The 18234-nt window shown below is 36.9% G+C and overlaps 1 protein-coding gene across 5 annotated transcripts in view; it reads left to right on the top strand.

The window, feature by feature from the left end:
* The window catches only part of CTTNBP2 (cortactin binding protein 2), a 90877-nt gene that overhangs the window by 58570 nt on the left and 14073 nt on the right, over window positions 1-18234 (top strand). For all 5 annotated transcript variants that reach the window (XR_010469566.1, XR_010469567.1, XM_065048799.1 and 2 more), the window contains 10 exons: window positions 1597-1747; window positions 2799-3053; window positions 4767-4884; window positions 7330-7605; window positions 8417-8512; window positions 10123-10202; window positions 11287-11373; window positions 11457-11556; window positions 14823-14975; window positions 15277-15464. Coding sequence is in view for 3 of the 5 variants with exons in the window: in XM_065048799.1 (XP_064904871.1) it covers window positions 1597-1747; window positions 2799-3053; window positions 4767-4884; window positions 7330-7605; window positions 8417-8512; window positions 10123-10202; window positions 11287-11373; window positions 11457-11556; window positions 14823-14975; window positions 15277-15464 (1504 nt within the window). In the remaining 2 variants the exon portion in view is untranslated. The remainder of the gene's footprint in view (window positions 1-1596; window positions 1748-2798; window positions 3054-4766; window positions 4885-7329; window positions 7606-8416; window positions 8513-10122; window positions 10203-11286; window positions 11374-11456; window positions 11557-14822; window positions 14976-15276; window positions 15465-18234) is intronic.

Below are 18234 nucleotides of genomic sequence, written 5' to 3'. Positions count from 1 at the left end.
ATCTGGGGTTAACAACAGCACTAAACCACTCTCAATTACACAGTACTTGTATGTGACATTTTCTAGCCAATCCCCTGTGACACGTCAGTTAACCTTACACACAAGACTTTCGTTCCAGCCCTCAATACAATCAGAAAGAAATTATAGTTGTTTGAGACCATTCATTAATTTCACCAGTTCCAGAAGTACTTGTAGGAGAAAATTTCAAAATCATTTCTTATGTGGTCCAGGCCAGGCTGACCTTACCTGACCTTGAGATGGAAAGTCAATGTAGCATTTCCAGAATCATTGAATAAAATGCAAAATAACATAATGGACTTTTTTAACACAGCAGACTTAAAATTCAATCTGCAGTGGTTTTATGGAAGCATCTGGTTATGAGCCCATGTTAAGATGACTTTTGTGACTGTACAGTTAAGATACACGTTCAGCATTTCATAAGGTAGAACATTACTTTTATTTGTATTTTCTCTGTTCATTTGAGCGTTTTCAGAAAGTGTATCTAAGTAGTTCATATTAATGTTATCTGTTTAATTCTTTTCTGAAAGAGGTTATTTTACCTTGAACTTGGTTGATTTTCTGACTAAATAAGAACTTGGTAGAAGGAGATAACTTTTTTTTAGTGCTTGTGTTTGTTTCATTTGTAATTTCATATATGCTTATATCCTTATAGATAGATAGATATAGTTTCAAATATTTTGTCATCCTGTTTGCTATAGTATGATCCAACCCATAGTTATGAATCTATGGCATTACATTAGTTGCTTTGAAGCTTTATTGTTGACATCCTTCTATTTTTATGGACTAATAAATATTGAGATGGAGAGTTATCTTTGTTTAAAGCCCTTGTTTGAACTACAGAGGAAATAGCCTGGAATTAAGATTTTTCTAAAGGCTTGAGAGCTGCTGAAAATCTGTGTTTGGGAAGGGAAAGGGAGCCAACCCTGGCACAAGAATTGGGAAGAAAACTGGACCTACTGCTACAGGGTTCTGAGGAAGTACAGGATCTTGGGTCCAGTGCTGGTCCCCAGTGAGTCTCTCCTCAGCCCTCTACCCCATGTTCTCTGCCACCAAAACCCCCCAAGCCACCCTGCTGCAGTTCCCTTCGTTCCAGGGTCTGAGTGGTGGGCAGTGCCCACAGCTCTTCTGCTGTCCCTACCAGTTTAATTCCCTAGGCCAGGGTCCTTTTTACTGCTATCTGAAGCTAGTCCTAGTTCTTGTTATTTTATTTCTTCATAAAACTATTTTAAATATCAGTAGTCAGGAAGGCAATGTTACATTTTGCTCAGCTGAAGGTTTTTCTTAAGCAGCTGTCATAAAACTCTTATTAGCTTTGTGAAATTAAATGTTTTATAGTCACAGTTTTTAAATGCATCTACAGTCATTTAAGATATATGGGTTTAAAGTAACCTGATTTTCTGTCTCTATATCTGTGTGTATGTACAAAATTATATCTTGTGATATGTGATGGGTAAAGTCACAGGTAGATCTGTATCTATAAAATCAGTACTTTATTTTAAAAATGTAAATGTTGTAAGTTATAAAGAGTTTTGGATGTCAAATATAAGGATTTTACTACCTTATTGTTTGCTGTAGGTGTGCAGAATTATTAATTATGTATCAGGCTAATATTAACCATGCTGCTGAAAGAGGACAGACACCTTTGTACCTGGCCTGTAAAAATGGAAATAACGATTGTATTAAGCTGTTGTTGGAAGGTGGAGCAGATCGAACATTAAAAACCAGTGTAAGTTATTATAGTTTGTAAAGGTAAAGTACCTTGTATAGTACTGAAAAACTGCAAACAGCTAGGAAGTATTTACATTAAAATGCTTATTTAAAATTTTCTTTAAAATTGGTCTCAACCATGTAATTTGACATTAGTATTTTGTTCTTTTCATCATACTTTCTGTTTTGGTTTTGTTTTTTTAAGCTTGTTGGTCCCTTCCAGCTCAGGACATTCTATGATTTTATGACTTATTTTTAATGTGGAGAAGTGGAGATGTGGATTTTGCTTCCCCCTTTTATGTTAGAGTGCTTTATTTTTGTCTTTGAAGGGACCCCCACACCCAAATTTTCCAGCCAGTATTGTAAAGTCTCATATATCACAAATGGGAGAATATGGGAAAAAAATTGTATATGCAGAAGAAGGGTAGGAGGACTGTCTCAAGATTAATGTCTACGTGTTGCCCTTTTCCTGAAGTTTTTCCTAGGATTTTGATGTAAACATGACAATAAACATGGGATGTAGGGTGTCCAGAAACAAGGCAAAAAGAGTATTAGCTCACAGTACATTCTGCTCCCTCTACTACACTAAATTTTTTTGATTTATTTATTTTGGACTTTGAAAGTAAATATATTTGACTTGAAATGAGAAAAAGTTGTGATGTCAAAGCCATAAAAATATCTGGATGATAAATTGATTAACGCAACAGAAGACAAATTATTAATTGTTAGAATCACGTTAGTTTGATACATGATATGGAAACAATCTATTAACAGCATGTAAGTCCTGTATCACTCAGACTCTTCTAAAAGTTTTGAGGTCTCTGTCTGTTGGACTGTCCTTAGAGAAAGCTGTAGAATTTTCTTCTTCTGCTACATTTCCTTCCCTCTGTTTTTTCCACCTCAAAACACATACAAGCAACTCTTTTTTGCCAAAGGATTATTTTTTCACTCTTGCTTATGTTTTTAATTTCCAAACAGAGCCTTCCATTCAGATTCATTGCTGATATAAGTTCTGCAAACATTTTTCTATGTGTTTGGTGGGAGTGTGCTTTTTGCTTTTCTTTTGTTAGGATGGCTGGTCACCAGTTCACGCAGCAGTGGATTCTGGTAATGTTGACAGTCTCAAGCTCCTTATGTACTATGGAGAGCCAAACAACGGGAACTCTTTGACTGCAGCAGAGGCTGATGTAGACTACTTCGATTTGGAGAAGAGAGAAGACAACTATAGCCATAGAGTAAAGCCTGTTATTTCTGCAGATCTCATCAACCATGCTGACAAAGAGGGTTGGACTGCTGCCCATATAGCAGCATCGAAGGGCTTTAAGGTCAGTCTATATGAAGAAGTTACAGTAACCTGATAGCATTTAGGCATGATAAATCCTTCTTTTTTAGTTTCAAAGAACTAAAACTTAGATGTCAATCATTTAACAGAGACAGACAGATACTTGCAGTGGGTAGTTTACCCCAGAAGCTAGGTGTCAAATCGAGTGAATTGTCACATTTTAAATGCCTGTTTGTTTTGGGAAAACAATAAAAAGAGAAAAAATGATTACATGAGATTAGAATTTTCAGAGTTAAGGTGAGGTGAATTCCACCCCAAATGCCAATTGCTTGGGTGTCATGTACTTACTATAGATATTAGATGAACTTGGTTTCCAGTTACACTTAGGGATGATTTAACTTTGAACAATTTTTCCCATGGGAGAGAGGAAAGGAAATTTGAGAATCAAATATGTGCAGTAATACATTGTTTATTTTGTTATTTTGGGCAGCCTTTTTAGCTGGCCATTAATAAGTTTTTTGGGGCTGGGATAACTGATGACATGGAGAATGACCTGACAGGTCTTACTGATGATAAACAGGAAGATTTCTGGAAATTTAACATTGCTTGAAGATTTTGACATCAGAAACTTTACACTTCTAACACTGATTATCAAAGACTTTGAAAATCAGCTTGTGATTACATGCCTAATTCAATATCTATCATTATGTTTTCCTTGTTTCCTAATAAATTTACTACAATAAATTCAAAATAGGCACAGATTTAAGATTCATTTCGTTAAATTATTTTTTTTAGGGACCAGCCTCTGCTTACTCTGCATTTTGCATTACAAACAGAGTCAATATTCCATCACCAGTGTCTGCTAGGCAGGTACAGACTTATTTCAGTTTCCACTCATCTCAGTTTAAATGCAGCTTAAGGTATTTGGTATAGTCTGCAAATACCTAAATAGTGGGCAATGAGTTGCTTCTTTCTGCAGTAATACAATCCTCAGGAACTTGGACACTAGGTTTTGTTTACTGTCTAAAAGGAGCTTTGGCTATATGTTCACTCTGATGGTTCTGACAGCGGAAGTGTTCACATGCACCTTTCATGAATAACTCATGGGTTTGAGTTTCTGAGCACGTTCCAAGTCAACTGTTTAGTAAGATCTGCACTGAGGGCTGAGGGTATTCTCTTGGGTGACGAAAGCAATATAGAGCTGGCAGTCAGATTCCCAGGTTTGATGCAGAGACTTTACATAAATGTATTTGGTTAAATGTATTTATTGACTTGAGAGATGTTTGGGATATTAAGAAGCTAAAGCAAGCTTAATAGCTATCTTCAAGTACTGTTAACGCTTCAACTTCATTCTGTAATCCTTTATCTGCACTGCATGTCATTCGTGACACTGCATGATAGTTGCATATAGAGAATAAAGGCACTTGCACCCTTTTCTTTAGAGATTGGTAGTTGCCATTCATTACAGATGCTAGGGCATCTTAGCTGGTATTTCATAGGCAACAGAGCCAACAAAACTTGTTATTTTACTAAGGAAATAAGCCTTATTTCTTTGTTCTCTCACTTCTTTTTTCACTCTACTTCCCACTGTCAGCCTCACAGTTCAGATCTCTGCCTTCTGCTGTCTTTTTAATTCATTGCACTCATCTTTGGAGATGCATGTGTAAGAATTTCATTTAGGAGTCTAACTGCATATTGGTATGACTCTTTGATGCAGCAAATGAACAAGTAAATAATACAGTTCTTACCTTTGCAGAACTGTCTAGAAATCCTTTGTAGCCATGGTGGACTAGAGGCTGAGAGAAAAGATAAGTGTAATCGAACATTGCATGATGTTGCCACTGATGATTGCAAACATCTCCTAGAAAACTTAAGTAAGTAAATGCCATCAGCACTATATAAAATTGTTTGTAGTTAGAAGCTTGTGGGACAAAAATGAGAACTATTAGAAGGGTAGTTGTCACTTCTTTGGCACCACAAAATTAGGTTTTCTTAACCTAGCAAGTTTCTATTCTCCAAATTTTGCAAAAGCATATGATAAAATTTTGTTGGGGATTATTAAATGAGTAATATCTTTATTTTTAAAACATTTGAAAAGACAGTATATATTGTACACGTGCAAACATCCGTATTCTCTTAAAATTTCTGCATTTAATGTTAGTAATTACTTTTTCCAAAGCTATTATCCTAATCTTACCTTCTCTTGCAATTCTTGCAGAAAAATTACTTTGTGGTGGATACCTGTCAAATTTCCTCAGGCTGAGACAATCATCTAGTCACATCTGAATCCCTTTTAAGAGCATAGCTTTATTTGTCACGTGTTTATTGCTGAGGGGATTGTTTACTTTATTCTTCAAAAAAAAGTCTTAGAGACAAGATCAAACAACTTCTTTTTTCCAATGTCAGTAACTTGTCAGAAGATTGGTCTGCTGAAACCTGTCACCTTCTTCCTTCTCTGTAACTTTTCTCAAAATTCAGTAGAGCAGGATGACCTGTGTATTTCTTGAGTTAGAATTTAGTCCGTTCACTCACAAGTTCTGTGTTTTCTATTTCTCTGTATGGTCAGAAGTGTCGTCTTTGTAGATTTGTATGCTTGGTATTTTTTTCACTCTTTGTGTAGTGGGATGTAGGGCTGTGGGCAGCCAGTGTCACTGATTATCAACAAAATAGGGCAGCTTTCTGTGTGCTGCTTCTGATTTTCCTCTTCAGCTATTATAATGTCTAGGTTCTTACCATTTTACTGTAGATACAGAGAGGAACAGAATTCACTTTCTAGTAGAAACTCCTATGTGGTCTACTTCTTTATCAGAAGCCAGTTTCTCACAGCTGAACCTGTAGCCTCTTAAATTGATGTCTGTTGTTTTCATCAGTCCTAGTACCCTGTTTCTCAGGCTTAACATGAATCCACCTGCTTTTATCAGGTGCAAAGCTTTGGACTCTGTTTCTCTTCTCTTTCATTTGTTAAGCCTGTAGTTAACATGACCATAATTAGCTTCCCCCCCCCCCCCGCCATGATATCTGGTATGTGGCAGCTTGGAAACATTATTTTTCCATCTGGGTATATGCCTCAACAAGCCAAGACTGCACTTTGGGTAAGCTGTGTGTTTGCCACCTACTACCTTCCTCGCAGTCCAATGAGGTTTCCACGGTGAGGAATTACATGGATGTAGGACAGGAGGATGTGCTCCAACAGGTCAGAGAGGCTGGGGGCCAGGATTACCAGCTATGCTGTAGAGCTCACATGCACTAAAATTTAGGCGTAAACTGTACCTCTGTCCTAGGGGCCTGTTTCTTTGTAGAGAACTCTCTGCATTTCTTACAGACATCACTCATTTCCCTGAGGTCCAGCCATCAGAAGGGCAAGCCTGTGATGCATTTCTCACATCCCAGATCTGAAGGATGCCTTTGGGTCATCTTTTCCCTATTGTAGTCTAGTGGGTTTGTATCAGAGCTTTTCTGACATCAAAAAAACTTTGTTAGTTTGTATCAGCTGAAGATTTGGCTTCTGAATTCAAAAGCAAAACTAAGATCATGTTACAAGATTTCATAATAAGTTGATATCTTTTTTTTTTTCCTGTGGTGCATTTATTTTTAATTTGAGGGGTGATTTCTGAAAGGTATTGTTTTGGCGTTAAAGTTAGAAGATAGTTTCATTTTCAGTTTTAGTCATCTAAATGATCCAGCTACACTGCGGCTGCTTCTCTCGAGTTGTATTCTATTTTTCAAAGAGCAAGATTTAAAATACCTTCATTAAATTAATTTTGTTTCTAGAATGTGCGTGTTAAATTTCCTGCTTTCTTTTTTTTAATATCTTGTCAGTTTGTTCTATCACAAATCAAATATACACTTTCAAGTGAACTTTCTATCTTAGCTTTTTATTTAAAAGACATTTGGCTCAGCTGTGTGTTCTACTTGTGCACTAGTGCCAGAAAATTCCTTTCTGTATTGATAATAAAAACCACAATAAGCTGAAATGTTAAGACACTACCTACAGTCTGTCTTAATTTGTAAGAAATTAGTCTGTAAAGAAGAAGTAAAAGATTAAATAAGTTTGGTCTTGCTTCTCATTATTTAAGCATAATAATACTGATTTTTTTTTATAATATAAAAAAAAAGGTAGATACCTTGATATTTATTTTTCATCACTGCCCTGATTTTGTGATAGTGATCTGTGCTGCTCTTTAACATTTGTTTTTCTGTAGCAGGAGTTATTTGCAGATTTCCTTTGCAATATTAGATGACATTGGTCTTTAATAACAGGATTTTTTAAATTGAGTTTTAAAATTTTTTTTCATTTTTGGTTTTCTGTTTTTCAACAGATGCTCTTAATGTACCTGTAAGGATTTCAGTCAGTGGTATTGAACCAGCCCATTGCAGTACTGAGGAATTTGATACAGAAAACACAATATGTGCTTTAAATATCCGCAAACAGACATCATGGGATGATTTTTCAAAAGCAGTGAGTCAGGCAGTGACAAACCATTTCCAAGCAATCGCTTCTGATGGATGGAGGAGCCTAGAAGACCTGTCATTTAATAGTGCTGCAGAATCCAACATTGGCCTCAGTGCAAGCAGTATATTATCTGTCAAACTAGGTATCAATATGGGTGTAATAAGAAAAGCAAACATTGAGGATTTTCTTGCATTTGTGAAATCTTGTGAGACAAAAGTATGTTTGGATTCCTGGTTCTTTTAAAGTTTCTATGAAACTTTGAACGGAACTGGCATGAATGCATTATTTAATTTTAGCTGTGTGTATAGTACAATTCATTAAGCACTTAAAGATCACCTCAGGGACCATGAGGTCCTACGTTAATTAGTCCTTTACTTGAATTAGTATTCCAGAGGAGGGATGTGTGTTACAGGTGAAATGAAATAAGTCAAACCAAAAACCACACTATGGCTTTGCAGTACATCCAGAATGCACAGTAAATCCAGACTGTAAATCATGAGCACTACTTCTGTTTTATGTAACTTCACTTATCAAGGTAAAACAGAAAAAACTTTGAAAAGGTGAGAAATTAGCCAAAATCTGGTAGCAGTAGTAGTCACAGTTGCATAGGATACTGATAATGTACTGAAGACGTGCTGCATATCCCCTTTCCCCCCCCACCTGCCCATCACCCCCAAAACACCCTATTCACATTAGACTTGGCAATTATCTTGTTTTGCTTTATGTGTAAAGATGTAAAGACAGGCTAGCCATTAAACTTATGTATTAATTGGCAGAAAGCGCTCGTATCCTCTGTCCTGTAGCAAATACTAGTATGATTTAGTACTTGGGACTGGTTTGTTTGTCAAATTTGTCAGTGTATGCACATAATCTTTGAAAACAACTGAATACGCTTGAGCGTAAGACACTTATCTAGATACAGGGAATATCTCTCTCTTTTATTTTTTTAACAGGAAACATTCCGTGGTCAACAGGTCAGAATTTTCCCCAGCCACCATGGGACTTTTTGAAGAAGAACAGAGCTGAGCATATCACAGTGTTTTTGTTTGGTAACTTTCATTTTACAATTTTCAATCTTGAATGTTAAGACACTCCATATGAAATACATAATTTGAGAGTAATTTGCTACTGGTTTTGTTCTTCAGCATTGCTTGATCCTCAGAAATATCATATCAAATTAATCACAGAATCATGGAATACCAGGTTGGAAGGGACCTCAAGGATCATCTGGTCCAACCTTTCTTGGCAAAAGCACGATCTAGACAAGATGGCCTAGCGCCCTGTCCATCTGAATCTTAAAGTGTCCAGTGTTGGGGAATCCACCACTTCCAATGGCTGACTTTTCTCACTGTGAAAAATTTCCCTCTTGTGTCTGGTTGGATCCTACCCAGTAGTAACTTGTACCCATTACCCCTCCTCTTTTCCATGTGACTCATTGTAAAATGGCAGTCTCCATCTTTTTTGTAACCACCCTTTAAATACTGGAGCATGGTGATAAGGTCTCCCCTAAGCCTTCTTGTCTCAAGGCTGAACAAGCCCAGTTCTCTCAGCCTTTCCTCATATGGCAGCTTCTCAGTCAGTTGATCATCATTGTGGCCCTTCTCTGGACCCTCTTCAGCCTGTTCACACCTTTTTTGCATAATGGAGACCAAAACTGAACCACGTGTGGCCCCAGCTGGGTAGATCCCAGCCTGTGCTGCACTCTTGGATTATGTTTTCCCAGGTGCAAGATGTTACATTTGTCTTTGTTGACAAGGTTCATAAGGTTCTTGTTAGCCCACTCTTCCAGCCTATCCAGGTCTTCCTGGTGGGTGGACCTCCCTTCTGAAGTGTCTACTTTCCCCAGTCAGTTTGGTGTCACCAGCAAAGTTAATCAGGGTACACTCGATCCCCTCATCCAGATCACTTACAAAGATGTTAAACATTGTTGGGCCAAATAGCAATCTCTGGGGGCCTCCACTCGTGCCAGTTTAAAAAGGAGCCATTTACCACCACCCTCTGGGTATGGCCTGTCAGCCAGTTCCCCACCCATCCCAGAGACCACTTGTCTGGACCGCAGCTCATCAGTTTCCCTAGGAGGAGGCTGTGGGAAACCATATCAAAAGCCTTGGAGAAATCCAGGTAGACAATGTCCTCCTCTTGCCCCACATCAACTGAGTGTGTTACTTTACTGTAGAAGGAGATCAAGTTTGTCAAGCACGACTTGCCCCTGGTGAATCCATGTTGGCTTTTCCCAATCACGTGCTTCATTTAACCTGTGACAGCCACCAGGACAGTTCATTCCATGACTTTCCCAAGGACTTAAGTAAAAGCGATGGGTATATAGTTTCCCGGATCCTCTCTTAACACCTTCTTAATTAATTGTTTAACTAGAATAGATTTTAAAAGGTCTACTACATTTAGAAACTATGCTGGCACATAAAAGCCCTACTATTAATACCTTTTTCACTTATATAGAAGCATCCATTTTACTTATGTCATGGATACCAGTGAATCGATGTTGCTAGATAGATGTGTTTCTTTTCTTCACCATTTTGATTTGTATAGCCTGTAAATTTTGGAGATCACTGTAGAACACTGCATGAAAAACACGTGTATCCATCGTACATGCTTATAAGCAGAAGAGATTTAGATTTATTTGTGTATCTCTTATTTAAAGGACCTCAAGAAGGCTGCCTAAACAGTGTGACTTATGCATCTATGATCCATCTTCAGACTCTTCAGAATTACCTCCGCCTGGTAAGTACTAAACTAGCTTCTCTCTGCATGTATACATGAAAATACTTTTGTAATAGTGTTGACTGAATAATACTTCTCTTCTACTCTGTGGAAGAAGGTCAAGAATTCTAAAAACTGAAATGGGATGAAAGGTATTACTCTCAAATAAAGTTCCTCCTAAGTCTTACCTCAGTAAGTTCAGTCACTTGAGGGCATTAACTTTCTTCTTTAAATAGCTGCCATCCGAGTAACTGAAGTGCTTAAGAAAATATTTTAAAAGCTCTGTATCTTACTTCTTCCCAAAGTTATTTCATTCTACTTTTTGAGGGGAAAGTAAATTAGAATAACATTCATGTAAGCAGTTATTTGAGACTTTAATTCTATTGTTAGCTTACGTATATAATCTCCTGTAGCTCTTACAATTTATTTAATACCTCAAAATATAAGGCTAATTGGCTAATATGACTTAATTTTCATAGATCATTTGTTTTAACATTGCTAATCAAATCAGAATTAGTTTAAAATCTACACAATTTCTGCTGTGTCCTTGGATAGTACTTTATGTTGTTAGAAGAACAGTTATATGCCATAGGTTTCTGTTGTATTCAACAAAATCGCACAGTGATGTGAGTGTACTCCCTTACTGACTTTTTAGAGATTAAGCAATTTTACAGATGAAATCATTTTTATTCTACCATATTGATAAATTATCCCATTTCAACTACAAAGAAAATCTTTAGTCTAAGTCCTTAAGTTAACAGTGACTTAAACTGTGCTTTGACGATTTTAACATCATTCTGGTTTATCTATTTTAATTCAAAATCAATAAAAGATTTGTGACTCTTGAATTCATCCTTCCTACATGAATTTTTCAACTTTTAATGATTTTTATAATGGCAAAGCACCTTTTCATGTAGTTTTACGAATTAGAATATAGGTTTATCACTATATTTCCAAGGTGTCATATGCAAATATTGCATATTTTGAAACTAATATCCTAAGGATTATCAGCTTATTATTGTCTGTTAGGTACTGATTGTCTCATCTAGGGGAAAAAAAATCCAAGTCTCTGAAATATCGTGAATCATTTATTGTCTCTCTGTAGGTTGAACAATACCGTAATGTCATTTTCCATGGTCCAGAAGGGAGTTTGCAAGACTATATAGCATATCAGATAGCAGCCTGCCTGAAGGTATTAACACAAACATATAAAGTAAATTAGTTCATAAGTTAAAGTTTGCAGTATTTCACCAAATCTATAAATTTTCAACACAGCAAAAGCAAGTGACTGCAGGATCCTCATGTGAAATCATTAAAGTTGAAGTGGATGCTGGTTTCTCCAAGGAGCAGCTTGCAGAACTGTTCATCAGTAGTGGTAAGGTTATTTCAGCAGGACTGATTTGGTAATTTATAGGAAAAAATTAATGATACGAAGTAAAGAAATGCATTAAAACATTTTGTGTAGTGGGTGGCATGTTTGAACAGAACCCATAGTTTTCCAGATGCCTGGAGAATAATGAAAAGAGTCTAAAATGAGGTAGCACTAAGTGTAACAGTCCAACAGGGAGCTCTGTCAAAAGTTTGTTCTATATGAGTAAAATTAATAGTTCTTAATATTTTTTTCTGTCTCATTCCTTTTTTCCTTTATTTGTGAGCCTTTAAAAGTTGATTGCTATGGTTCAGATCTACTGAATCAGAATGAAAGTCTATTGTTGCGTTATTGTAACTGCTCTAATATTTGGGTTTTTAAAAAAATAAAAGAGAAGGTATGAGAAGGGAAGCTATAATTATTATCTTTCTGGGAAAAAAGGAGCAGTGAAAGAATTCTTAAAAAGTCAGACCACTTTTATGCTCACCTATCTGTGAGTCTCAGCCAAATTTTGTCACCCAAGTAGATATTAGTGTGTGCGTTCTGACCTATTACTACAGGACAACATTGAATTTCTGTTAAAATGAACAATTTTCCTGTCTGTGAATAGTTACATGTAGATTAAAGACCTATTCCTTGGGTGCTCCACAGTGAAGTATTCTCAGAGTGGTCAGTACCTGTGTAAATTCACGGTGAATAATTGGTAAGAGTGAAAAAAAGGAAAGTAGCCAAAGATGAATGACAATGAAAATGGGCAAATTACGTATGGAAGCAGAACAATGGGGGTGCATAGGTCAGTCAGAAATAAGAATGAAAACGTTAGAAAAAAAAAAAAACAAATAGAATAGTGCTAAAAGTGAAGATAAAAGCATTGTTTAGTGTGGAGGGCTTTTTCATGGGCAGGTTGTGCTGCATTTTGTCTGTACTCATGCATTCTAACTCTGATTTATTTTCTTTTGCTATAGTATTAACTATACAGTCATAATATAGTATATAATATTAATATATTAAATAATATAGCGATAGTATATAATATATCTCATCTCACAAATACCGTAATAGAAGAGCCTAAAGAGTGATATAATACTTCTTTTTCTTTGGTACTGTTCAAATTAATTTTGGCTCAAATACAGTTTTACTGTCTGCAAGTAGTTCTTGGATATTTAGCTGCCTTCACCCCTTTGCAGCTTTCGGCTATTTTTTTCTCGATTCTATTTTATGAGTGTTTAATTATTCATGGGTTCTGCTGGGGTTTTTTTGACAAAAACTAGCAATACAGTTTGAATCTGACCTTGGTAACACATGTCATTTTCATTCAAAAATACTGGGCTTTTTTATTATTATGGCCTATGGATCTTAACTTTACCTCTCACTCAACGTGGTCATTCACATTAAAATGAAACATGATAAATCTCATTGCTGCTTGGAATAACCTTGCATTTCAGGAGCTATGATTTTCACATTTCACCTTCTGTACTGAAAGAGGTTTGGGCTCTCGGCATTTGAAATTGTTCCGGTTTCAGTTGTACCAATGCAACGCTTCTGGCTGTATCTTCATGTGCTTCGTGAAGCTTTGAGACCATCAGCTCCTCTACCTTCTTCCTTCTCAGTGTGGGCAGACCAGAAACACCAAGAGGAATTTCAATTTCATAAGAAGTTGTTTTATGCAAGCAAACTCAAATTAGTAACTTTTTAATAGAAAAACTACAGTTCAGTGAATGAGACTGAATGCTGTCTTCTACCTGCCGTGCCTGTGCAGTGTGGACCTGTCCTTCACATGTGCTTTCATCCTGCAGCTTTCATGGGCATTCTTGCTTGCAACAAACTCTGTGCAGTCCCCTCTGATTACGTTTGTGCTCGTGCACAAAAGCAGAGCCGTCCCATGGGCTTGTCCAACGGTGTGCAGGGCTCATTCTGATTGTTGGCATGCTTCCTGGGGTAACTTCAGCCTGTGTCTCTTTTTCCTCCCAGGAAATCTTGGTCACAATTTTGAGGACAGCTTGTGCCAGGGATTCTTCCCACATGTCATTCTGAGTGCCAGCACATTGCTGGGAGAGAAGAAGAGGCCATTTAGTCAGAAGTCAGCTAGGCTTTGGTGTTTCACCTGCAGGGGATAAAACCATTTGTAGTCTGATTTGTTGACTAGCCAAAGTCCCTTAGAAAAGCTGCTTCTGGATTCTTTACTCTTTGTCAGCAACATACTTTTATTAATAGTCTGCGTTTGCGTTCAGCCTTTCATTTTTCTGCCCGCTTCTTGCTCCATTGTTCTGCTACATCTCCTCTTTAGGAGAGCACTGTCCTCTCTCCAAATGGTTCCACCAGGCACAGAGGAGGTACCTGTCCTCCCTGCCATCCAGCCATATCCTCTTAGTAAAACAGGGCAGTAATATTCAGGAAACTGCAGATAGATAGCAGTCATCAGCTACAGTCAGTCTCTAAGTTTTGCCCTATTACTCACCATTTTCCTTGATGACCATCTTTAGTACCACCTTCAAGAAGTTCTGAAACAATGCAAGACACAATATGCTCAAGACAAGTGTTTTATTTAATATTTGTATTACAAAAGCATTCACCTGGGACATAATGTTGCAGGAACACTTCCCAAAGCTATATCTCTTTTAGGCAACAAGATGTTAAAATCAAGAAAAAATAAAGGAAAATATCTGAAATTTGAAAAAATGAGATATCTTTGTATTTGATTTTAGTGCCTATTAGGTTCAGGTGCTGCTTTTTGTGCCTCAAACTAGCTCTGATTATTCGGGTGATTCTGAAAGGTATTGAAGGAAGTTCTGAACAGAGGATAGTAGCAAACAAATAGACAAGCTCACAGAATGATTAAGCTTCTTATAAACATAGAATGCTCTGAATTATTTTATCACTACGTGGTATAAAGAGTACATGTTAAAAGTTTAAGGTGTATTACAGCAGATGAAAGAAATGTTTCCAGAGATCTTTGCTATCTTTTCTGTTGTATTTATTTTCAATGTGCTTAAATCCTTCCTATCTATGAAGATCCCGTTATAGCCATTCCAGGAATTAATTGTAATAATAACTTTCTATGTTTGTCCTTATTGTACAGGATGATACTTTTTCCATTGTTTGATTTTATGCTTCCAGTTTTGAAGATATTTAGAGAAGCAGACTGTATAATAAGTTAAAAGGCAAAAAAATAACGAAAAAAATCCTTTGTTGCATTAGTAGAAGTAAAAGCTGTATACATAAATAAAAGTCAATTTTCATAAGTAGACATTAATGGGATTTTTATATTTCAGCTTGTCTGGTCCCAGTTAAACAGCCTCCTGTAAGCAAGACAACCATTGTGATTTTAGAAAATCTGGAGAGAGCTTCTTTATCTGAACTGCTAGGAGATTTTCTGGCACCTCTTGAGAATCGGAGTTCGGAAAATCCTTGCACTATTCAGAGAGGTATTTAAAGAATGTGGGATGGATGGTTTTGCTACAGTACAGTTATATTATAATACATGACGAATGGGGAACTTAGAAGAGAAAAGCGTAATTTGTCAGTTTTTATATTTTAATGCAAGTAGTTTTTCTTAACCAAATATACCATCTTTTAAGGCTGATTTAGATTGGGTGGGTTTTTTGGGTTTTGTGTTATGTTGTTTTTTTTTTTTTCTTTCCAGTTACGTCACTGCTTCTTGCTTTTATATGAAATTATGTCAAAGCTTTGAGTATTTCAGTAAAATTCTTTATGGTTCTTTTTTAGCAAATGGAGTTTCTGGTGCCTTTTACTTCCATGAGAACTGCTTTTTACTGGGGACAATCGCCAAGTGTCATCTTCATGGCTCTGATCTGCTGGTTCAGCAGCATTTCCGTTGGGTTCAGCTTAGGTGGGATGGGGAACCAATGCACGGCTTGCTTCAAAAGTTTTTAAGAAGAAAAGTTATAAACAAGGTAAGAATTTGAATTGGCTTCAGCAAGTTTGTTCGTCACTGGGTCCATGAAATATGTACAATGGTAATGTCAAAATTTGAGCAGGTAACAAAGTTGTTTCAAGAAAAAAACCCATTCATTTCTAGGAAGATACAAGCTGTGCATCTATAGGTGTTGTGCTTGGCCTCATATAGGAAGGTGCATTGTCATGGCTGATTAGCATAAGCACACAGGTTGGCCGCAAATAATGATACTGTGGATATTTGCTTATCCATGGTATGAAAACATCCTTCAGTAATCTTTTTCATCTTTTACATGAACATATTAGTAAAAACCTGTTCAGCAAATATAAAATCCCTTTCTTGAGGAATTTATTCTATACATCTAAAATAAGATAGTTTTATGTCTTGTGTGTGTTGTCTAAGTTTTAAGCAGCAAAAAGACTATTCATGATTTTCAAATCAAAGAGGAAAGAGGAGTGAAAATGTATCAGTAGGGAAGCTGTTTTGAGCCAACAGGCCTGCTGAAGCTGGAGCAAAAGTCCAAAAGAGAAAAAAGATGATGGGAAGTCTGTTTTAACATGAATAAATAAATGAAGGATGGGAAATTAAAAGAAAGATGTGGGCAAAAGCAGAATTGTGGAATTTTGAAAGTTATTTGGAAGAAAACCACTCCAGTGTGACAGCAACTATTGCAGACAGTCGTGCAGTGTTCGACATTGGGAGGGGGAGTTCAATCAAGGCAGCTGCAAAGGAAAATAATCTTGGCAGCAGAGTTCTGAACAGCCTTAAAAAGGGAGATTGTTCTATGAACAGGAAAAAACTCTCAGTAGTAAGGAGTCCTGGTCTGGGACAACAGAGCTACTGTCGATTCTGAGTGTTCAGCTGGATGTATCTTGGTTGTCCTTGGGGACGTCATCTCCTGTACCCTGTGCCCCAATTCTCATCTATAAAAGCTTACTGATTCAAAGAGATCCTAAAGAGGAAATCTGTGGTGACTGAACATTTCAGTTATGATAATGAGGAAATTTAGAAACACTCCTAGGTATTCCTTAATAGCAAGAACAGGAATACAGAATATTAAAAAAAAACAACATGTGAAATGTATCAATGAAACTTTTCATAGATTACTATTCTTAGATTACTTTTTTCACATGCATAGTTACTTAGATGTACTTTTTTCTGCGTGAAACATTTTTTCCCCACGTGCTTTACATGCTTGGGTCCCTACAGACATAGTAAGCTGGAACCATTATGAATGGTTGTCTGGCTGAGGGTATGAATGGTTTCCAGGATCCTTGCAAAGGACAGGGAGGGCAGCAATCGTCTGTAGACAAGGAGGTGGGTTGGTTGAAGCTGGTGTCTTGCAGGTACGCTGCAGTGCTGGAAGGAGGTATAGGCCAGAGGACAGTGCAATGAAAGTGTGTTGCAAAATTCTCCTCCATCCTCATGAGGAGAAAGATTGTATTCTCAAGCCAGGAGAATATCTAGCGATCTAAGCTCCTTTATAAAAGGACAGAAATACTTTGATCATAGATCATTCAAGATCAAAGAGAAGGACTGTCTTCAGTTGAACACAAGGCCAAGAAACACAGCAATGCAGGCAGTTGCAGAAGCAGTGGTATTCTGGCTTGTTCACAGACAAAGGCTGGATCAAACTTATTCTGCCGAACTGCTTTGGCTACCAGAACTTGCAGCACCGTGTAACAGGTGTTATTTTCAGGCTGTTTTCTTTAGACATAAAAGCAATCCTTATTCTTACAGGTTGGAGTTTAACAATGTAATAGCTTCCTACCTCTGACTGAAGTTGAACAGAATTTGGGTATTAATCTCATTAGTTTATTTTCTCTAAAGCACATATGCAGATGGTGGCTATTTGGAGCAAAAGGCCCCATGTCTTCCTGTATCTTCCCTGATTAAATAGTGAATAAAAAGGCCTAGTACATTTTTTTAAAAAATACATGCATGTGCCATATGCAAACTCAAATGCCAGTTGGTGTGGGGCTTAAAATAGCGAGTTACAAAGTTAAAAGTAGAAGGATTAATCTGTTACAAAAATCTAAGGAAAAATTATAGCACATTTACTGTTTGAACAACAGACTCTTTCAAAGATCCTTGCTCTGTATTTTGATACCTTGTTTGTGCCTTACCATTCATGTTTTCAGATTAAAAGCTCTTTTCCCCTAATTTGGGACTACTAGGATACATGGGAACAGTTTAAATGGTTTCTACATTAACTTTATATGGTTTACCTGTAGGCTCCGCCAAGTAGCTCTGGCTTCAGTGCTGGCAAATACTCTCCCTAGTGCATCTTTTAATGCTTTCTTTAATTCAAACTGTTCCAGAGGATAATCCTAGGATTAGGATGATGAAGACTGTAATTTGGAGTGAGATGAGACAGAAGATTTTTCTGGCACCAAACAATTTGCCTTTAACAACATGTAAGTCTTAGAGGAAGACATCTTTCCTTCATTGCTACTAAATCTAAAATCAATATGGAAATCCACTGAGAATATGCCTGGATCAGGCATTCCTGTTCAGTGTGATTGTATGTTCTTTTATGTGCTTTATTTATATCAGTTACATCGTACAGGATATGGTAGGTATCTCTTGTAGTCCTCATCCTATACACCATAGAAAAAAGCACAGCTGCCAAATTTGTGTCTCAGTTTCCCACAGGAAAGTAGATGCATCACAAGTTCTTGATAATGAGATAGCTTTTGAAGTGTACTTGGGAACATAAGTCTTAATACAAGACCTCAATATACTCCATAAAAACGTTTGACCAGTTT

This window comes from Columba livia, chromosome 1, assembly GCF_036013475.1.
Source record: "Columba livia isolate bColLiv1 breed racing homer chromosome 1, bColLiv1.pat.W.v2, whole genome shotgun sequence".
Taxonomy (NCBI): Eukaryota; Metazoa; Chordata; class Aves; order Columbiformes; family Columbidae; genus Columba; species Columba livia.
The sequence above is the reverse complement of the archived record's forward strand: the minus strand, read 5'-3'. Positions and strand labels throughout refer to the sequence as shown.